General features: G+C 45.0%; 1 protein-coding gene across 1 annotated transcript; it reads right to left on the reverse strand.

The window, feature by feature from the left end:
• Positions 1-22,569: 22,569 nt before the first annotated feature.
• On the reverse strand, positions 22,570-23,773 carry LOC141020527 (uncharacterized). Its single transcript, XM_073500959.1, has one exon. It carries the CDS (start codon positions 23,504-23,506, stop codon positions 22,658-22,660), a length of 849 nt encoding a protein of 282 aa, XP_073357060.1. The 5' UTR covers positions 23,507-23,773; the 3' UTR covers positions 22,570-22,657.
• Positions 23,774-23,834: the final 61 nt, after the last annotated feature.

Here is a 23,834-nt window from a genome sequence, read left to right on the forward strand (position 1 = left end):
AAAATTTTATTTGGTTTTATTGATTTCATTTTCTTGGAACGAGGCTATTCAAATTGTTGGGTTATTCTCCCCCTTTCAAAAATTATTTCTTGCCATGACCTAAGTTGAATTCTCCCTCCCAAGAGCCATCTTCCCACTTTGTGTCAAGTCAAGCTTCAAATCCAGCAAGTTAAACTCTCCCATGAATTTATTTCTATTTATTTTAAATCAAAAATCTTTTCTGTCTTTTATTTTGGCCCTTAGTGATTTACAAAGGAACCACTAGAATTCCTTTTAGTTTTGATTCCAAACAAATTTCCCTGGCTAGTCCTTAGAACCCTCAACCAAGATCCATGAAGATCCACTGGTCCACAGTTCAAAATTTTCAAACTTTGCTTGCTGCAAGTTTGGACCAGATTTGTCATTTTTGGTGAAATTCATTATTTTTCTTCTCCAAAAATTCTAAGAAAAATCATGAGGCCTCAGATGCATCAAGAGACCTCTCCACCAAAGATCAACTCCAGAAAAGTTTTCCACGTGCTTGAAACATATCGTCGAACACCTGGCGTGCACTGTTCCTGTCAAGTTCAGAGTTTCAGTGATCAGTTTCAGTCGTCAGTGTCGTTTTCTTCAGAGCCTCACGTCGATCTCGCCAGTAGCTGCAGTGGCGCCTTGCTCCCTGTTCCCTCTTCTTATCCACCGTGCCGCACGGTCGCCTGGACAGTTGCGGGCGTCGGCGGTGAGCTGGCAGAGGAGCATCGCCCCCGTGAGCGGCGGCAGCAGCACTCGCTGCGGCTGCCAGAGAGGCGCAGCGAGGGACGGCGCCGTCCAGCACCGCCCACACCACCAGAAGCCTACGCGTGGCCGTCTTCTTCCCCGTGCGTGCTGCAGCACAGTCGCCGTGGCCTGAGAGGCGCAGAGCGCGCTCTCTGCCGCCGACGTGCCCATGAGGCCGTTCCGTCGAGAGCTTGGAGTATCACCCAAGCCATACCAAATTTAGCCCTTGAACGGAACCAGTGGACCATCACGATGATGCCCAATCACCTAAACTTCCGACCCGACCACTGTCTCGCCGTAATCGCCCGCCAGCGTTATCCCGTTCTCGGCAACCGCCTCGGGCCGGCTATAAATAGCGACCCCGAGCTCGCCTTCGACCCAGCACCACCCCTACACCCCACCAGAGCCGCGCCCAGCCACTAGGAGGACCCCGAGCTCCCGTCGGAGAGTATCATCCTCGCCCGAACAGCCGTCCGCCGGGGTTAAGGCCGCCGTCGACGTGGTGCTCGCCGACGACCAAGTCCACCACCCACCGACGCGGAAAGACACCGTGAACCCATAGGTACCCTCCGTGTTGGGAATCGTAGCATAATTTTAAAATTTTCCTACGCTCACCAAGATGCATCTATGGAGTATACTAGCAACGAGGGGAAAGGAGTGCATCTACATACCCTTGTAGATCGTGAGCGGAAGCGTTCCAATGAACGTGGATGATGGAGTCGTACTCGCCGTGATCCAAATCACCGATGACCGAGTGCCGAACGGACGGCACCTCCGCGTTCAACACACGTACGGTGCAGCGACGTCTCCTCCTTCTTGATCCAGCAAGGGGGAAGGAGAGGTTGATGGAGATCCAGCAGCACAACGGCGTGGTGGTGGATGTAGCGGGTCTCAGCAGGGCTTCGCCGAGCTTCTGCGAGAGGGAGAGGTGTAGCAGGGGAGGAGGGAGGCGCCCAAGGCTGTAATCTCGCTGCCCTCCCTCCCCCCCTTTATATAGGCCCCCTGGGAGGGGAGGCCGCCGGCCAAGATCCATCTGGAGGGGGGGCGGCCAAGGGGGTGGCTTGCCCCCCAAGGCAAGTGGGGCGCCCCCACACCCTAGGGTTTCCAACCCTAGGCGCAGGGGGGAGGCCCATGGGAGGGCGCCCAGCCCACTAGGGGCTGGTTCCCTTCCCACTTCAGCCCACGGGGCCCTCCGGGATAGGTGGCCCCACCCGGTGGACCCCCGGGACCCTTCCGGTGGTCCCGGTACAATACCGGTAACCCCCGAAACTTTCCCGGTGGCCGAAACTTGACTTCCTATATATAATTCTTCACCTCCGGACCATTCCGGAACTCCTCGTGACGTCCGGGATCTCATCCGGGACTCCGAACAACTTTCGGGTTTCCGCATACACATATCTCTACAACCCTAGCGTCACCGAACCTTAAGTGTGTAGACCCTACGGGTTCGGGAGACATGCAGACATGACCGAGACGCCTCTCCGGTCAATAACCAACAGCGGGATCTGGATACCCAAGTTGGCTCCCACATGTTCCACGATGATCTCATCGGATGAACCACGATGTCGAGGATTCAATCAATCCCGTATGCAATTCCCTTTGTCAATCGGTATGTTACTTGCCCGAGATTCGATCGTCCGTATCCCAATACCTTGTTCAATCTCATTACCGGCAAGTCTCTTTACTCGTACCGCAATGCATGATCCCGTGACTAACGCCTTAGTCACATTGAGCTCATTATGATGATGCATTACCGAGTGGGCCCAGAGATACCTCTCCGTCACACGGAGTGACAAATCCCAGTCTCGATCCGTGCCAACCCAACAGACACTTTCGGAGATACCCGTAGTGCACCTTTATAGTCACCCAGTTACGTTGTGACGTTTGGCACACCCAAAGCACTCCTACGGTATCCGGGAGTTGCACGATCTCATGGTCTAAGGAAAAGATACTTGACATTGGAAAAGCTCTAGCAAACGAAACTACATGATCTTTTATGCTATGCTTAGGATTGGGTCTTGTCCATCACATCATTCTCCTAATGATGTGATCCCGTTATCAACGACATCCAATGTCCATAGTTAGGAAACCATGACTATCGGTTGATCAACGAGCTAGTTAACTAGAGGCTTACTAGGGACACGTTGTGGTCTATATATTCACACATGCATTACGATTTCCGGATAACACAATTATAGCATGAATAATAGACAATTACCATGAACAAAGAAATATAATAATAACCATTTATTATTGCCTCTAGGGCATATTTCCAATAGTCTCCCACTTGCACTAGAGTCAATAATCTAGTTACATTGTGATGAATCGAACACCCATTGCGTCCTGGTGTTGATCATGTTTTGCCCTAGGGAGAGGTTTAGTCAACGGATCTGCTACATTCAGGTCCGTATGTACTTTACAAATATCTATGTCTCCATTTTGAACACTTTCACGAATGGAGTTGAAGCGACGCTTGATATGCCTGGTCTTCCTGTGAAACCTGGGCTCCTTCGCAAGGGTAATAGCTCCAGTGTTGTCACAGAAGAGAGTCATCGGGCCCGACGCATTGGGAATCACCCCTAGGTCGGTAATGAAATCCTTCATCCAGACTGCTTCCTGTGCTGCCTCTGAGGCTGCCATGTACTCCGCTTCACATGTAGATCCCGCCACGACGCTTTGCTTGCAACTGCACCAGCTTACTGCTCCTCCATTCAAAATATACACGTATCCGGTTTGTGACTTCGAGTCATCCAGATCTGTGTCGAAGCTAGCGTCGACGTAACCCTTTACGACGAGCTCTTCGTCACCTCCATAAACGAGAAACATATCCTTAGTCCTCTTCAGGTACTTCAGGATATTCTTGACCGCTGTCCAGTGTTCCATGCCGGGATTACTTTGGTACCTTCCTACCAAACTTACGGCAAGGTTTACATCAGGTCTGGTACACAGCATGGCATACATAATAGACCCTATGGCCGAGGCATAGGGGATGACACTCATCTTTTCTATATCTTCTGCCGTGGTCGGGCATTGAGCCGTGCTCAATTGCACACCTTGCAATACAGGCAAGAACCCCTTCTTGGACTGATCCATATTGAACTTCTTCAATATCTTGTCAAGGTATGTACTCTGTGAAAGACCAATGAGGCGTCTTGATCTATCTCTATAGATCTTGATGCCTAATATATAAGCAGCTTCTCCAAGGTCCTTCATTGAAAAACACTTATTCAAATAGGCCTTTATACTTTCCAAGAATTCTATATCATTTCCCATCAATAATATGTCATCCACATATAATAAGAGAAATGCTACAGAGCTCCCACTCACTTTCTTGTAAACACAGGCTTCTCCATAAGTCTGTGTAAACCCAAACGCTTTGATCATCTCATCAAAGCGAATGTTCCAACTCCGAGATGCTTGCACCAGCCCATAGATTGAGCGCTGGAGCTTGCATACTTTGTTAGCATTCTTAGGATCGACAAAACCTTCCGGCTGCATCATATACAACTCTTCCTTAAGGAAGCCGTTAAGGAATGCCGTTTTGACGTCCATCTGCCATATCTCATAATCATAGTATGCGGCAATTGCTAACATGATTCGGACGGACTTCAGCTTCGCTACGGGTGAGAAAGTCTCATCGTAGTCAACCCCTTGAACTTGTCGATAACCCTTAGCGACAAGTCGAGCCTTATAGATGGTCACATTACCATCCGCGTCCGTCTTCTTCTTAAAGATCCATTTGTTTTCTATGGCTCGCCGATCATTGGGCAAGTCAGTCAAAGTCCATACTTCGTTTTCATACATGGATCCTATCTCGGATTTCATGGCTTCTAACCATTTGTCGGAATCCGGGCCCGCCATCGCTTCTTCATAGTTCGAAGGTTCACCGTTGTCTAACAACATGATTTCCAGGACAGGGTTGCCGTACCACTCTGGTGCGGAACGTTCCTTGTGGACCTATGAAGTTCAGTAGTAACTTGATCCGAAGCTTCATGATCATCATCATTAACTTCCTCCCCAGTCGGTGTAGGCACCACAGGAACATTTTCCCGCGCTGCGCTACTTTCCGGTTCGGAAGGGGTGACTATCACCTCATCAAGTTCCACTTTCCTCCCACTCAATTCTTTCGAGAGAAACTCCTTCTCCAGAAAGGACCCGTTCTTGGCAACGAAGATCTTGCCTTCGGATCTGAGGTAGAAGGTATACCCAATGGTTTCCTTAGGGTATCCTATGAAGACGCATTTCTCCGACTTGGGTTCGAGCTTTTCAGGTTGAAGTTTCTTGACATAAGCATCGCATCCCCAAACTTTTAGAAACGACAGCTTAGGTTTCTTCCCAAACCATAATTCATATGGTGTCGTCTCAACGGATTTCGACGGAGCCCTATTTAAAGTGAATGCGGCAGTCTCTAAAGCATAGCCCCAAAATGAGAGCGGTAAATCGGTAAGAGACATCATAGATCGCACCATATCCAATAGAGTGCGATTACGACGTTCGGACACACCATTTCTCTGAGGTGTTCCAGGCGGCGTTAGTTGTGAAACTATTCCACATTTCCTTAAGTGCGCACCAAATTCGTGACTTAAATATTCTCCACCACGATCTGATCATAAGAATTTTATTTTCCTGTCATGTTGATTCTCAACCTCACTCTGAAATTCCTTGAACTTTTCAAAGGTTTCAGACTTGTGTTTCATTAGGTAGACATACCCATATCTACTTAAGTCATCAGTGAGAGTGAGAACATAACGATATCCTCCGCGAGCCTCAACACTCATTGGACCGCACACATCGGTATGTATGATTTCCAATAAGTTGGTTGCTCGCTCCATTGTTCCGGAAAACGGAGTCTTGGTCATCTTACCCATGAGGCATGGTTCGCACGTGTCAAATGATTCGTAATCAAGAGACTCCAAAAGTCCATCTGCATGGAGCTTCTTCATACGCTTGACACCAATGTGACCAAGGCGGCAGTGCCACAAGTATGTGGGACTATCGTTATCAACTTTACATCTTTTGGTATTCACACTATAAATATGTGTAACATCACGTTCGAGATTCATCAAGAATAAAACATTGACCAGCGGGGCATGACCATAAAACATATCTCTCAAATAAATAGAACAACCATTATTCTCGGATTTAAATGAGTAGCCATCTCGAATTAAACGAGATCCAGATACAATGTTCATGCTCAAAGCTGGCACTAAATAACAATTATTGAGGTTTAAAACTAATCCCGTGGGTAGATGCAGAGGTAGCGTGCCGACGGCGATCACATCGACCTTGGAACCATTCCCGACGCGCATCGTCACCTCGTCCTTCGCCAGTCTCCGTTTATTCCGTAGTTCCTGTTTTGAGTTACAAATATGAGCAACCGCACCGGTATCAAATACCCAGGAGCTACTACGAGTACTGGTAAGGTACACATCAATATATCACATATACCTTTGGTGTTGCCGGCCTTCTTGTCCGCTAAGTATTTGGGGCAGTTCCGCTTCCAGTGACCACTTCCCTTGCAATAAAAGCACTCAGTTTCAGGCTTGGGTCCATTCTTCGACTTCTTCCCAGTAACTGGCTTACCGGGCGCGGCAACTCCCTTGCCGTCCTTCTTGAAGTTCTTCTTACCCTTGCCCTTCTTGAACTTAGTGGTTTTATTCACCATCAACACTTGATGTTCTTTTCTGATCTCCACCTCCGCTGATTTCAGCATTGAATATACCTCAGGAATGGTCTTTTCCATCCCCTGCATATTGAAGTTCATCACAAAGCTCTTGTAGCTTGGTGGAAGCGACTGAAGGATTCTGTCAATGACCGCGTCATCCGGGAGATTAACTCCCAGCTGAGTCAAGCGGTTGTGCAACCCAGACATTCTGAGTATGTGCTCACTAACAGAACTATTCTCCTCCATTTTACAGCTGAAGAACTTGTCGGAGACATCATATCTCTCGACCCGGGCATGAGCTTGGAAAACCATTTTCAGCTCCTCGAACATCTCATATGCTCCATGTTTCTCAAAACGCTTTTGGAGACCCGGTTCTAAGTTGTAAAGCATGCCGCACTGAACGAGGGAGTAATCATCAGCACGCTGCTGCCAAGCGTTCATAACGTCTTGGTTCTCTGGGATTGGTGCATCACCTAGCGGTGCTTCTAAGACATAATCTTTCTTGGCTACTATGAGGATGATCCTCAGGTTCCGGACCCAGCCCGTATAGTTGCTGCCATCATCTTTCAGCTTGGTTTTCTCTAGGAACGCGTTGAAATTGAGGACAACGTTGGCCATTAGATCTACATGACATAGTGTAAAGATTTTAGACTAAGTTCATGATAATTAAGTTCATCTAATCAAATTACACAATGAACTCCCACTCAGATAGACATCCCTCTAGTCATCTAAGTGAAACATGATCCAAGTTAACTAGGCCGTGTCCGATCATCACGTGAGACGGACTAGTCAAGATCGGTGAACATCTCCATGTTGATCGTATCTTCTATACGACTCATGCTCGACCTTTCGGTCCTCCGCGTTCCAAGTCCATGTCTGTACATGCTAGGCTCGTCAAGTCAACCTAAGTGTATTGCGTGTGTTCCGAGGCCATGTCTGTACATGCTAGGCTCGTCAACACCCGTTGTATGCGAACGTTAGAATCTATCACACCCGATCATCACGTGGTGCTTCGAAACAACGAACCTTCGCAACGGTGCACAGTTAGGGTGAACACTTTCTTGAAATTACCATAAGGGATCATCTTACTTACTACCGTCGTTCTAAGCAAATAAGATGCAAAACATGATAAACATCACATGCAACCAAATAGTGACATGATATGGCCAATATCATTATGCTCCTTTGATCTCCATCTTCGGGGCACCATGATCATCTTCGTCACTGGCATGACACCATGATCTCCATCATTGTGTCTTCATGAAGTCGTCACGCCAACGATTACTTCTACTTCTATGGCTAACGCGTTTAGCAACAAAGTAAAGTAATTTACATGGCGTTATTCAATGACACGCAGGTCATACAAAATAATAAAGACAACTCCTATGGCTCCTGCCGGTTGTCATACTCATCGACATGCAAGTCGTGATTCCTATTACAAGAATATGATCAATCTCATACATCACATATATCATTCATCACATCTTCTGGCCATATCACATCACATAGCACATGCTGCAAAAACAAGTTAGACGTCCTCTAATTGTTGTTGCAAGTTTTTACGTGGTTTGTAGGTTTCTAGCAAGAACGTTTCTTACCTACGTATGACCATAACGTGATTTGCCAATTTCTATTTACCCTTCATAAGGACCCTTTTCATCGAATCCGTTCCGACTAAAGTAGGAGAGATAGACACCAGCTAGCCACCTTATGCAACTAGTGCATGTCAGTCGGTGGAACCTGTCTCACGTAAGCGTACGTGTAAGGTCGGTCCGGGCCGCTTCATCCTACAATGCCGCCGAAACAAGAAACGACTAGTAGCGGCAAGAAGAATTGGCAACATCAACGCCCACAACTTCTTTGTGTTCTACTCGTGCATAGTAACTACGCATAGGCCTGGCTCATGATGCCACTGTTGGGAATCGTAGCATAATTTTAAAATTTTCCTACGCTCACCAAGATGCATCTATGGAATATACTAGCAACGAGGGGAAAGGAGTGCATCTACATACCCTTGTAGATCGCGAGCGGAAGCGTTCCAATGAACGTGGATGACGGAGTCGTACTCGCCGTGATCCAAATCACCGATGACCGAGTGCCGAACGGACGGCACCTCCGCGTTCAACACACGTACGGTGCAGCGACGTCTCCTCCTTCTTGATCCAGCAAGGGGGAAGGAGAGGTTGATGGAGATCCAGCAGCACAACGGCGTGGTGGTGGATGTAGCGGGTCTCGGCAGGGCTTCGCCGAGCTTTTGCGAGAGGGAGAGGTGTAGCAGGGGAGGAGGGAGGCGCCCAAGGTTGTAATCTCGCTGCCCTCCCTCCCCCCTTTATATAGGCCCCCTGGGAGGGGGGGCCGCCGGCCAAGATCCATCTGGAGGGGGGGCGGCGGCCAAGGGGGTGGCTTGCCCCCCAAGGCAAGTGGGGCGCCCCCCCCCCCACCCTAGGGTTTCCAACCCTAGGCGCAGGGGGAAGGCCCATGGGGGGCGCCCAGCCCACTAGGGACTGGTTCCCTTCCCACTTCAGCCCACGGGGCCCTCCGGGATAGGTGGCCCCACCCGGTGGACCCCCGGGACCCTTCCGGTGGTCCCGGTACAATACCGGTAACCCCCGAAACTTTCCCGGTGGCCGAAACTTGACTTCCTATATATAATTCTTCACCTCCGGACCATTCCGGAACTCCTCGTAAAGTCCGGGATCTCATACGGGACTCCGAACAACTTTCGGGTTTCCGCATACACATATCTCTACAACCCTAGCGTCACCGAACCTTAAGTGTGTAGACCCTACGGGTTCGGGAGACATGCAGACATGACCGAGACGCCTCTCCGGTCAATAACCAACAGCGGGATCTGGATACCCATGTTGGCTCCCACATGTTCCACGATGATCTCATCGGATGAACCACGATGTCGAGGATTCAATCAATCCCGTATGCAATTCCCTTTGTCAATCGGTATGTTACTTGCCCGAGATTCGATCGTCGGTATCCCAATACCTTGTTCAATCTCGTTACCGGCAAGTCTCTTTACTCGTACCGCAATGCATGATCCCGTGACTAACGCCTTAGTCACATTGAGCTCATTATGATGATGCATTACCGAGTGGGACCAAAGATACCTCTCCGTCACACGGAGTGACAAATCCCAGTCTCGATCCGTGCCAACCCAACAGACACTTTCGGAGATACCCGTAGTGCACCTTTATAGTCACCCAGTTACGTTGTGACGTTTGGCACACCCAAAGCACTCCTACGGTATCCGGGAGTTGCACGATCTCATGGTCTAAGGAAAAGATACTTGACATTGGAAAAGCTCTAGCAAACGAAACTACACGATCTTTAATGCTATGCTTAGGATTGGGTCTTGTCCATCACATCATTCTTCTAATGATGTGATCCCGTTAACAACGACATCCAATATCCATAGTTAGGAAACCATGACTATCGGTTGATCAACGAGCTAGTTAACTAGAGGCTTACTAGGGACACGTTGTGGTCTATATATTCACACATGCATTACGATTTCCGGATAACACAATTATAGCATGAATAATAGACAATTACCATGAACAAAGAAATATAATAATAACCATTTATTATAGCCTCTAGGGCATATTTCCAACACTCCGATCCCCCTACCTCACCGTGGATCAACGCCGGCGACCACCGCGAGCCTCGCCGCCGGCGAGCTCTGTTTCAAAGTTTGAACCTGACGGGTGGGACCCCCCTCGTCAGCCTCTCCTCTTCTTATTCGAACCGTTTTCTGAAAGCGCCTTCGGGCAAAGTACATTTTCCTTCTGGGCTGGCATATTTCCAACCGAAACGTTTTCTGTTTTTATAAACTAACCCCTGGAGACTTTCTGTTTCATCATAGATTAGTCCTTGGACTAAAACCTTTATATCTTTTAAACAAAAGATGTTTTTTAGTTGATTCTTTTTCTGTCAGTTTTATTTTTTTTTGTCTAGTTTTTTATAGTATTTATTTGAAAAATATTTGGAACAACTTTTATGCACACTTGGTATTTACGTTTGTACGCGTTCTCTCTATACCGTAGATACCGGAGGAGGTGACGGAGCCACGAACTTCGCCGAGCTAGACTCCGACTACTCCGAACCAGGCAAGCATGTTTGAACCTTTGATATGATGAGTGTTTTGCATGTTCGCTTGAATAGTTAGTGCATGGCATGTTTATATGGGCATCAGTGAGTGTTATATTGCATGCAAGGCAACTACCAGTATGCTTCGGAATTTGATGTGATCCTTTGAAGGGAGATAACCTGATCATGTGGTGACATGAAAGGTGGTAAGATGGTATTGTTGAAGCATGCCAGTCTTATGTCAACCATTAAACTCCGGCGTCAACGTGGACCGAGCCACGTTACCGTCCGTCCCCTTTTCGTGCTGCCACATGTTTTCTGCAAAGAATACGGTTTAGTAAGTTGCAAACCTCTTTCCTTGTACACACCAAATAGAGGGGCCGTGATGAGGGTTCCATGGCCCTGGATTAAAGCCAGTCATCCGGTCAGGGGGCATGGGTGTTTCCGGTTGGGACCGAGAGGGGGGCACCCCATAGAGCGCGCGATATAAATTTGATCCCATGCTACGCGAGGTTGTAGCCTCCCCGTCTTAAAGTTTTTCTTGAACGTTGCCTAGGGTGATTCCTGGCAGCGGAATGTGGAATGGGTGTGTACTGGTTAGATGTGTTTCTCCTAAAATACCGTAAACGGAACTAGTCCTTTGTGACTACTGAAATCCGTTGGCTGTGGTTAAAAAGTACAAGCTCTGCAGAGTCAAAACCCATCCGAGTAACCGTGTCCGTGGTCAAGGATCTTGGTCAACATACCCATATCCGTATCAATATCAGTCTCAACGTCCGTCTCAGCGTCAGTCTCTGTGTCAGTCTCAGTGAAAATCCCCGGTGAACAAACATGAGTGGTAAACCAGGTTGAAGGTTATTCCTGTGGATGGACTAACCATTTTATTATTACGTACCTAAGTATTTCCTTGAGATGATTTAAATGCTTGAGCTACTTGAATTTCGGATAATGAAATATAAGCCCTTTATGTGATGTCGCTCAGACGTCCGACTGTGGCACTCTTGTTATTTACTTTCGATATAAGCCCTTTACGTGATGTCGCTTAGACATCCGACTGTGGCACTCTTGTTATTTACTTTTGATATAAGCCCTTTATGTGATGTCGCTCAGACGTCCGACTGTGGCACTCTTGTCATTTACTTTCGATATAAGCCCTTTATGTGATGTCGCTCAGACGTCCGACTGTGGCACTCTTGTTATTTACTTTCGATATAAGCCTTTTATGTGATGTCGCTCAGACGTCCGACTGTGGCACTCTTGTTATTTACTTTTGATATAAGCCCTTTATGTGATGTCGCTCAGACGTCCGACTGTGGCACTCTTGTTATTTACTTTTGATATAAGCCCTTTATGTGATGTCGCTCAGACGTCCGACTGTGGCACGCACTGTCGTTTATATTCCAATATGAGCCCTTTATGTGGTGTCGCCCTGACGCCCGACTGCGGCATTGCTAATTTATTTTACCTTTCGAGGCGTCGCTTCAGACACTCGATTGGTCTTCAGTTATTTCATTGGGATTTCGGGAGGACTACCGCCTGACTTACTTTTTATTTATCATGCAGTGCAATTTTATTATCTGAGTGCGCATTACAAATCTGCTCATATGCATCATGTTTGCATTTGTTATATCTTATGTCCAAACTGTCTTGCGAGTACTTTCAAAGTACTCACCTGGCTTGTTGATTTGGCCAGATGTTGACGAAGGCGATCTTATGGATGAAGAGTTCGATAGCGAGTCCGGCGCCTAGAGGAGTCCCAGTCAGTCCCGTGCGATCCTGGAATTGGTCACTTGTATTATATACGCTTCCGCTACCCAGAATAAAAGTCCTCGAGCCTCACTCCGACGCTCGATGAGTTGTGAGATTTAGGAGTCATGTCACCCACTTCACTGTGACATATCCACCACCACTTTTATTACGAGTCAGTAGTTATGCCACCATACCTCTTTGTGTCATATCCGCCTTTATGTATAATATCGGCGTGCTTGTAATAAATTGTTGAGCAGCCTCAGCTCAACCCTGTATAATATTTAGTACTTCTGGATTCCTGTATCAAGGATTTGTCTACCAGTAAGAAGGATTCTTCTATGCTGGTCCGATAAAAGGGTCGGTTTCTCAATAAATGTTTTATTGGAAAACCGGTCCTGACAAGGCGTGCATCACAACATCAAAATCTTCGGTTAGCACATCGTCCATTTTCTTCAACCATGCCATTGATGCCTTTGACATGGAATTCATCCCTAGGTATGATCAATTACCCTCCATTGATTTATTTTGATCCATGGATGCAACATAATTTTCTGTATCATGAGAGGGTATTACCAAATCACTATACATTTGGTTAGTTACATTTTTGTTGCTAACACAAAGGGGGCGAAATATTTTATTACTATTTAATTTATTTATTTCGACTATACATACTTTGGTGGGTGAATTCTACATGGACCTTGTGGTAATGGCCGATATTTATCTATCGTCCTAAGAGTATGTCAATGCATGGCCGGTACGCTATTCTAGCATCGTCCTTAGTTCAATTGGAGACCGAGACAAGATACATGCTAAGTGATATTACCCTTATCTTTCTAGTACTATGGAGATTATTTTTGATGTTTAATTTCATAATGGCCATGGTGTCAGTGTTGTTTATATATCTCCATATGGTGCTATTTTGTGAAGCCTCGTGCTGCTTAAAATATTTTTGCACAATAGTCAAAGCCGAATATGAAATTTTATTCGGTTTGGAGCTTTTGGTTGCCATAGGTGCTATACATATTGAGGCTTTCGGTGATTCGTTATAAGTAGTGCCACAATCCAAGAGTTATCAATGTTTTGACAAATCACTTATACTTTATCTTGAGGTATGTCTAGATGCAAAATTTACCTTGGGTTGCTTTAAAATTGTTCATATTTCTAGACATGACAATTCAAGAGAGTTGGCACAGCAAGCATCCGGCTACTATGTTAATCATGGTGTATTGCATTTGTATCAATAGCCGATGCATAGTCTCGTCACCAGAGGTAAGGCCGAACCGAAGTCCACCGCTTCGGCCACTAATGAATTTTTTATGCAGGCGAAAGTAAGGATTTGAGAAAGTTTATTGTTGATTATCTGCAAAATCCTAGCAAAAGGGTGAACAATATGGTTTGGAGAACGACCTTGAGATACATATCTATGGAACTTTATCATTGGATTGTTAATGATGTTGATAAGGTTTGACCCAAGTTTGCATCAAGGATTCAAATAAATAATGACCGCTATATATATATCGCCCTAAGCACATGCAAAGTGGCCGATGGAGTGTTGACATCATCCTTAGAACCAACACGGCACAAGTTATTTTTCGGCACGCTAGCTTTGCCGAAAAACGGGGGGGGGGGGGGGCATGTGTTGACGCTCGAAAATGACATGATCACAAAGAATGACTTGAGGATATAATAAGATGATGTTAAAATTATGAGTTCATGTCACCATTTGATGGCTCTCTTTAAGATGATCGAAATAGATATAGAGATGGTCCAAAACAGAGCTCGGAGGCAAAAGTTATGACAATCTTAGAGATGCTCGTATTGGCATCAGATCAAATAATGGCACGAAACCTAATTAAGGTGGCCTCGGATGAAAAAATTTACAACTGCAAAGTTCTTCGTCTCGTCGAAACGGACGATTTTGATATAAAAATCATCCTCATCCAAGGTCGTATGCGAGTTCTACGGCCAAAACTGTGCACTGCAGCACTGCTTGGCCGGATCATCCGGACCGGGGGCCAGATCATCCGGCCGGGGGCCAAAAAAATTGACCCAAACAACAGAAGCTAAAAGTTGAAGCCGGATGATCTGGGTCGCGTCCCGGATGATCCGGGTAAAGGCCGAACAATCCGGGCAATCATCCGGACGTCCGGACACGTTTTTCTGCTGCAGACTTTAGAAAACAGCCCGAAACACCCTCAAGATGGACTCATATTGATAAGTGTTCAACACAAAAGTTGTGCGTCTCATCGAGGCGGTTGATTTTGATATAAAAAGCATCTTAATCAGAGTTCGTATGAAAAAGTTACAGCCTGATTAATTGACTGCTGTCAGAAATCTGGGCTTGGCCGGATCATCCGGGCCTAGAGCCGGACATCCGGGCCGCAGGTCGTGAGAAGTCCGAATTTGGTTAGATGTTGATGATTTGGACGGCAAGGCAAGTCCTTTTCTTGTACGGGAAGTCCATCCGCCTCTTATATAGACAAGAGGTGACGGCCGATTGAACAACACACAATCGATCAAATCATCTATAACTTTTTATCTTTTATCTTTTCTCCTTAACCCTAGTTCTTCTTCTTTCTCGTTCTTCGTTTGTTCTTCTTGTTGCAGGGCAGTGAACCTCGAGGCCCTAGGGGCGATCAGGTCGACCTAGGGCAGCCCATAGCCACCGCGCGCCCTGACGGGGTCCCTCCCGGGCGTGTGGGGTTTCGGGTTTACAAAAGCGTCCGCCGGATTGCTTGCGTACGGCACTTCCGGACGGGTCTCCTTCGACGTGAGCTGCGGTGCATCACCCTCGGCGTTGGAAGTGCACGGTGACGTGTTCGTGTGGCAACAGAAGGGGGCGATTTTTTTAATTCGACTTTGCTGCCTCCTAGGCTCCTATGCGTATAGCATGGTTCACTTGACAGAGCTGAGAGCTGGGAGGAAGAGGTGAGACATGGGAGTGAACGGACAACCAGCAACTGCAAACTTTATATGAAGGTCAGACTTGCCGCTTGCTGGGTCAGACATAGCTGAACATCAAAAACCCTTCAAATTTTAACATAAGAACTGCAAACAATTACTAGAATTGAAAAAGAGCTTCCAAAAGAGTTCACAACAGTAAGCATCTATATCATAGATGCACACCACTTCATTATTGATGACACAGATCACAATTATCAGCATCTATATGATATAGATGCACACCACTTCATTATTCATGAGAAATGTCAGAACTACAAGCATGTTTGCATCTATAATATGTGAAGCCCTGGTAGTAGCTTTTAATTACTTTTAGCACAAAATGTGTACATGAACATTCTCAGTTTACAGAGCACGGACCTAAGCATGACAAACTGAAATCACATGCATACCAATTTAAAAAAATGTTCTCAAATTTCAAGAAATGTTTGTGTTTTAAAATGTCCATAAAGTTGGAAATTTTCAGATTACAAAAAATGTTCACGTTTTAAAAAATGTTCACATTGTTCAATATAATGTAAGAAATTTGAATAAAATGTTCGTGCTTCCAGAAAATGTTTAGGAATTTCAAAAAAAATTGCCATTCCAAAATTTTGTAAAAATGTTCGTGCTTAAAAAAAGTTCGAAATTCTGTAAAAATGTTCGCACTTGCAAAAATGTTTGTAAATTTGAAATTTTTTATGTTTTTGAAAAATCTTGACACTTTTCAAAATGTTTGCAATTTTCAGAAAATGTTTGCTTTTACAAAAAAATGTTCGCAACTTTGAAAAGGTGTTCATACAATTCAGAATTTTATTATATATTTTCAGAAAGCTTATGTTTTTTCCAAAAAAAGGTTCTCATTTTTTGGAAAATGTTCACATTTTAGAAAAAGCATTCAATATTTGAAAAAGATTCTGTATTTTAGAACAGTTCCAGTTTTAAATAAACATTTGAAAATATAAATAGCATTCGCGTTTTCGGAAAAAGTTATTAAAATATTAGCTACAGTGTCCACGGTCGGTTCGCTACAGTTCATCGGTTTGATTTGGTACAACACGTCATTAGGTTGTTCGTTCTTAAAAGTCAGCGCTAGTAGTCTGTCACAAAAGCGTTTTTGTTTGAGTGGGTAGCAAGACAAGCATTGCTGCAGGACGTCCTGGGTTCGAGTCGCAGCAATCTCTTATTTTTTTTGCATTTTCGATACCGCGCTACGGGCACTCACTAATGGGCCGGCCCAGGGCGGAGTCCCCCTGTGCGTTTGGTCGGCAATTTGTCTCAGAACGCGGCATATAGCAGGTCCCGTTTTTGTCCTGTCATCCCTCCGGCGTCGGTCGCCCAGCTGGGCCTAAATCCACGTGGTCTGGGCCTGTTTTTTTTAAGATAAAGTGATATGGCCAGCTGTCTTGTGGGGTAGTGGTTAGCGTCAAATAAAAATAGGTTTCATACGTCAATAGCTAGCTTTTTTTTACATCAACTAGCACAAATGCCCGTGCGTTACAACGGGAGACATGGTTACACTTCTCATGCCTTCACTTATTTTCCTCTTTTCTCGTCTTAGTCCGCCACATGCTCATGTGTTGCAACGGGATAATTCCTTGCACTCGTATGGTTTTACTATTATTTTTTTTATACAAAATGGCCAATTTGGTTGATGAAATCACGACAGGTCATCGACACTCTTTCTTATGCTCAAGAGCACTCCATATATTTTCTTTTTAACTATTTGAGCTTTCCTTGGTACGTCTTCCTTTTAATTATGCACCATGATGCAAGGCAGCCCGCAATCTGAGTCTAATACGATTTATGCCATTGGATTATGCAATGTCTTCTTTAATTATGCACTTAGAAGTTGGTGCAAACGTTCTCATTGCTTGGAGTTAATGGCCTTGATTCTGAAAACTAATTAATCTTCTTTCTCCTTGCATGGCAGCCCCATAATACCAGGAGTTTATTTCCTTTCAACAACTAATTAATCTCCTTTCTCTTTGCATGGCAGCCCCATAATATGAGGAGGTAATTTCCTTCCATATTCCAGCGACTGATAATTCCGCGATTGATGCAACTTCCTCTGTTTCACCGCCGGTTTGTTGATATCAAACATGCTTGGTCCGACATGTTTACATAACTAAGGGGGGACTATTAGACATCAAACATGCTTGGCTCTGCTGGTTATTGAAGCTGTGCGCCTCATAGGACGTACCAAGTTCGATTCCCCTTCGTGCACTTTATTTTTTTCTTCCCTAAACAGCCCAGTCGTTTGTCTAGTGGGCCTTGGCCCAACAACGCAGCTGCGCACAAGCAGATGAAAAATATGTCGATCAGTGTGAGTCGTTCCTTAATTAGTACCACCTCGCCTATATATATTTCAAATATAAAATATATAAAATCACATAGATGGGACGAAACCAAGAATACCACCTTGCTTTATTAGTAGGTATAGATAGCTAAGCTAGCTATTGATAGGTTTCATACATCAATAGCTAGCTAACTAGCGCTTCCGCTTCCGTACGTCAATCGCTCGGAACAGGAGCAGCCCGGATAATTTTCGTACATCGTCTCCCGAGTCTATCGCCAAGCTCGGCCTCGCCAGTGCGTTATAGGCTAACTGGTCCTGATGTATTGACATATAACAACTTTTAAGGATGCCACTAACTGAGCTATTTTTTCTCTATGCAAAAGAATATGAGGCCAGTATTCTAAGTTATAGTCCCACATCGTTTTTTAACATCAAATCACACCTATTTATATACACGTGAGTTGCCACAATCAACAAGCCAAGGCATCAATAAAGAAAGAGAGGGTGTGCTTAAGAGAAACAAGGAAATTAACTCAGCCTCTGGCTACAAGTAAAAGATTTCATGGGAGGCATGCGCACATGCAGGGCTAAATCTTTGAGAATAAACTTAGTTAGGCGCGTGCGTGTAACCTTATCCACCAGGGCCGTACCCGAGAAAACGGGGGCCCTGTTCAACATCCAAAATTACGCCCTTGATATAACCATTGGTAATTAGGGAAACAAAAATTTATACTCAACAAGCTATCCATTCTAAAAACTCAAAATTAGTACATTATTCAGCGTAAATATGCATCCTTCTAGCAGTCCTTGAAACAAAATCTTCAATTTGTTTTTCGTAAGCAATCTTCTCCAAAATGCCACTTCATTATTTTGCTAAATCCAATCTTACTCATCAAGGGCACATTTTCTAGGTCAAATGATTAGTATATGATGTGTCAGAAATACTAGAACATATGAACAGAAGGGAATGAAACAAACTTCGGTTTATTTGGGAAGAAGATCATGGTGCGGGCAACGGCAGCAATGCTTCTGGAGTTATGGTAGTCTGGTTAAAGCTCTAGTCGGTCAGCCTAGGTAGAAGCAGCAAAAGAATCTAAGAAACAAGGGAGAGACATGAGAAATCGAAGAAGAAAACACGTGATAAAAAGATGTTGGATTGAGGGTGGAGCGTACCTATACACTGGGTTTATTTCGGAGAAACCTTGAAGGAATTAAGCTATGAGACCTGCGATGGAGCAAGGGATTTGCATGGGTCGCTGGAAGTGAAAGAGAATACAGAGAAAGAGAATAGGAAGCAGGAGAGGCGTGCGTGAGATGGAGTGCTGGGAGTTATTACGGTGTATGTTCCCAAGGAATACTAGTACTTCGTACAGTAAAAAAAATGCATTGATTGGTCATTAACTAAGAAGCATATTTGCACAAAGTGTTTAGAAAAAATAGTATAGAGAAAAAATGGGGCCTCTGGTCAGTTGGGGGCCCTGTGCAGTCGAACATGCTGCACATGTGTCCAGTACGGGCCTGCTTATCACACTCCAAATCCAATTAATATCCCGTTCACAGATTTCGGATTTTGGTGTCATTTAAAGTGTGTTTGTGCCTTTTGAAAAATGTTAAATAACTTTAAAAAACCGTTCATGCATTTAAAATTGTTGGCGTAGTTTTAAGAAAAGTGTTTGTGTATTAAAATAATGTTCATATAATTTGAAAAAGGTTCACCCTTTCTCAAAAAACCTGTTCATGTAATTCTAAAAAGCGTTCACATGCTTACAAACATTCGTAATTACAAAAAATAAGTATGCTCTTTAAAAAGGTCCATGTGATTTAAAAGTCTTTATGTGTTTTAAAAAGAAGGTTGATGCACTTTAAAAATAATATATATACGATTTAAAAGTGAGTGGGTGTATGAGGGTTTGAGTATAGACTAGGTGTAGGCTGTAGCTCGGAAAAGGCGGCTGTCACATTCAACTTGAGGAGATTAGTAATAAAACTATTAGACATTAACTTGTGATGGCGTGATTCAATGTCGCGTGGAGTAGTCGAGATCATCATCATGGGATTGACCACATCAACCGCATTCCATTCAGGTTGACAAGGCGGGCCATGGTCGATGAAGACGGTAAGGAGGATAAGTGACAACACAGACATGACACCATGTTCAAATAGATAATGTGCATTCGTGGAGGGGTCTTTAGTCGTGCTTATAATGCTATGAACATATGAATTTTCTCGGTTGCAACCCACGAGCGAGCATGTTTGCTAGTAAAACATTTAAATGAGGCCCTTAGCTTTCCCGTCCTCACATGTCAGCCTCCCATATCTATCTTCCCTCTGCCCTTGGCACTGTACTAGCTCTAGCAGCGCCGCCGCACGCGACTCGAGAAAAGGGGACCTCGGGCACCACCGTCGTCCCGTCGATCTCCCAGCGCCCACCTGCTGCTCACGGAGGCTTTGTCGATTCATCGCCTTTGCCGGAGAAGGCGAGGTATATGGGTGCCGGCGCTCGCGTTGCCGTTCCCTGCTGCGGACGCGCCTCTACTTCAACCCCGACGAGCACTGCAAAGTGGCTCCCCTCTTTGTTTTGTTGTCGCAGGTTGGTTCGGTTTCGATCCGGCGTTGCCTGCTGCCGTGCTTCGGACCAGATCCATGTCACCATGTGCTGCCACTCAACCTGAGAGAACGAGATGATTTTGTCTTGAATCTTATTTTTCCGTGGAAATAGTGATAATGTACGGCATCCTTCAGTTGTTGCTCAGATGAAACCTTTCTCTGAGGATGCAAGCGAACCCAATCCTGATTCCTGACGAAGCATGCATCTGCTGGCCAAATGCAGGATCTCTGAGATGTGTCGATCGGCCTTCAGGATATGCAGCTGTTCTTCGTCTTCGACATATATTGGTTTCACTTTCATGAGAGCGGGGGACTGAATGGCTGGCCATGACCGGAATGCAGGCTCGAGCGCTTTCCTTTTAGCAAGAAATGGAAGGAAGAGAATAGATTCAGACAAGCGATTCTTCGCTGCAACGGTGTCAAACAAGTACGGTATGGTCTAGCTCTATATATAACGAATGAGGCAGTGGCCATGTAAGGGCTCACCCTAGAGACACCAAGGTTCTCGTCGATTATGAAGAGCTGAGTTTTGTTGACGGCACATAAGCCACCCATCTCCCCGACAAGCTGATGCATTTTTTGTACGCCCGATCAGTGTAAGGGGCATATGATCAGGCTGTCATGTCTGGATTGTTGGCAGCAAACTAGTGTAGGTTGATTTTCAGATCAAGATCATGAGATCGATGAGTGCGGTGAGACGACGAGAGATGAGGAGCCGGTTGCTGGTTGCTGATGGAAGGAACTGTTGACTTGGCGCTGGAGGTTCCAGGGACATGCTTATCTGGTGAGCATCTGCTTGATATGCAAATTTTAGTTGCTTCGTACTGCTGCTAACTGCAACTGGAGCAATGTCCTGAACAGAACACCGACTCCGCTCCCTGGATCAACAGTTGTCCAACTCAATTGCCGGAAATTGCTCCTCTTCAGTTATGGAATGCACTGAGAGAAGCGAACGACCGCCAATGTTCAGCACAACAAGTTCCTTTGACATGAGCCGTGGTGTAGATTTGAAGCAACAAGACTGTCATTTTCTTTGCTGCTGCAAGTAGTCTGATCACACCTCAGTCCTCAGTAACAGGTGTATTTAACCAACTGAAATGTTTATGTGCTTTCTTTGCTAATTGGGTGTAGCTTGTAGGACTGAATATTATTGACCTGAATGCTGCAGTGTCTCCTCTTTTCAGAACCAAGTGCAGTTCTTGGATGGTGTCTACCTCAGCACGCACATTTTGCTACCCTCGTATATTGTGCAGAAGTAGAAGCACTTGCACATCTTTGCTACCTACAGACAACCGGCATCCTGTCAGTCGAAGTCCTCAGAGTTTGTCACCCATCTTCAAGGCAAGTTTATGCCACTCTGCTGTTATCTTATCGTTTCATACATCTATGAATGAGTATACGGGCCTGTCGAATGTGTCTTGATCATTGGAGACAAACTCACACACGAGGAACAATTTTCGTGTTGGATCCAGATAGCTTGATCATGCATATGCATGTGCATCAGCGTTACATGATGACTGTCCTCTCCATGCTTTGCCGCCGGCATGCTACATCCGTGTCTTAATTGTTAGTGGCAAACTCATCTGCACCCCCAGGGTGGTTGGCGCTTGCTGGTGTAAGGAATCACTGATTTAATCAGCATGTTGTTCCAGGCTGTGCTACCTTGTTCTGCTAACATCCTTTGTGGCGCTCCTATACAATGTAAGAGGGGGTAAGAAAGAGACCAAAACTATATTACCAAAGTCTATCTACCATGCTTTGATGAGGCAGAATATTTCCCTTTTACAGGAGATGCCTTTTGGTGTTGATGTGTTAACATTAAGACATGCCATCTCAGAAACCTATAATGCTCAATCCAGTATTTATCGCCCATTATAAATACTAAATGAAATTATGCTGAAGATACCATCATACTCATTTTTTCATTTTCGAATATGGATTATTGTTGTTATTAAGAACATTTAGATTTCATTTTCCCACTTGAACTACCCATTATATTTAGGTATGTATCTACACATTTATTCAGATACATACCTAAATATTAATTGAGCATATGAAGCCAGCATTTGCAAGTATGAAGTGAATCTGGCTAGTTGATTTATGTGCAAGTAGAACAATGAGCCATGTGGCTTGGACCTGGCGTGTCCCATGCATGATAAGTGAGATCCACAAAATAAGGCTAATCATGAATCTTCTGGTAGGTGTAATGCAACCGATAACCCCTACTAGTTTTATGGTAGGCCTAACATCATTGTTGTTATCATTTACCACGAAAATGTAACTTGTAACACAAACCTAATTAACAGAATCTAACAAATTATTGACATCATACACATTTCCTTTTGTCATGCATATATTCATCACAAAGCCCCAAGAGATTATTATCAGTATCGCAAAATCTGATAAGGATCACAACTTGTCTTTGTTTCTATAATTTCTGTACATTTGTACTGTATACTATACACATGGGAAAACTGTATCAAGATCGGCTCATCCTCAAAAAGGCGGATGCCAATCGCAGGGAGTAGAGTGATGTGGAGTATTTATGAGCTAAGAATGTTTAATAGAGAAACTCTGTTCTGGACTAATTTCCTGAACAGAATTCCTGCTCCATCCTGAAGCTCTCCGATGCTGCACTCTAACTCCTGCAATTGTCCCTCCTCGCAAACAACGGCCTTCTTCTTGTAAAATGCCTTGCAGACAAGGGACTGCTTTGGCATTTCAATTTGCTTCGACAAGAGATGGAGTGTGGACTCCAGCAGAGAGATGCATATCTCTCTTGTGTTGGTCAATAGCATGACCATCTTGTTGGATGCAGCCTTCTTGGCAGTTTTCTTGAAGTGTTTCCTGGCCTTCTTCGTCAAGCGAGTAAAAGACTTGATCTTGGCTTGAGCAGCTGCATCATCTCCTTTTCTTAGAGCCACTTGCAGCTCTTGGATGATGACCACCATCTCAGCAAAGGTCTCTTGCATGGTGCTGCAGAGATCTAAGAGCTCAACGGAGCATCCCATCTCTCTATCCAACATCTTCCTCTGCTGGGAGGAGAAAACTTGGTGGCCTGGTAGGCAAATAATCTCTTCAAGACCATCATAGATGTTTGCAAGACTCCTCAGACCATCGCACATCGCGCTGATGGAATTGGAGGAAGAGATGCTTGCTTCTAGGCTCTGGAGTTCTTGCTCAACTTGGGTCTCACTGATGTGAGGCCTAGAAGGCAAACTTATCGATCTTTGGTGGAAAGCCATATCTGAGCTTGAAGCTTTTCTCTGTATGTATTGTGGTTGAAGACAGGAGGAGCAGAAAAGAACACTTCTTCGTTTGATGTGTCTACTGCTCTGCTCAGGCCTATTTATACATAAATGTACAAACAGTAGCATTTGATTGGTAGACATGAAGAATCATGCCATTACATCTCCCAGATGCTGTCTGCTATGCCTTGAGATCTGCCAGAAGCATAGAGATCGCAGCACTAAAGTCATCTCATGTTTAGTACATTGTTTTGTGCTACTGTCCCTTGCAGTTTCGTCTGATGGTGGATCTTTCTTGCATGCTCAGGCCATTATTTAATGGGTTGCTAACCTAGCATTTAGCTGTGACATACCTGTATTAAATAAGGTGTTTTCCTTGGTGGGCAAATTTGCAAATCACAGGTCAAAGCCTCGACGGTCGGAGGTGGCATGTTTAGCAAATTTAGCTGTCATGTCTGAATTATCAGCAGCA

This window comes from Aegilops tauschii, chromosome 6 (assembly GCF_002575655.3).
Source record: "Aegilops tauschii subsp. strangulata cultivar AL8/78 chromosome 6, Aet v6.0, whole genome shotgun sequence".
Classification (NCBI taxonomy): domain Eukaryota; kingdom Viridiplantae; phylum Streptophyta; class Magnoliopsida; order Poales; family Poaceae; genus Aegilops; species Aegilops tauschii.

Excerpts from the sequence above, each read along its gene's own strand:
- LOC141020527 (XM_073500959.1), bottom strand. The coding sequence starts at position 23,506 with ATGTCTACCAATCAAATGCTACTGTTTGTACATTTATGTATAAATAGG.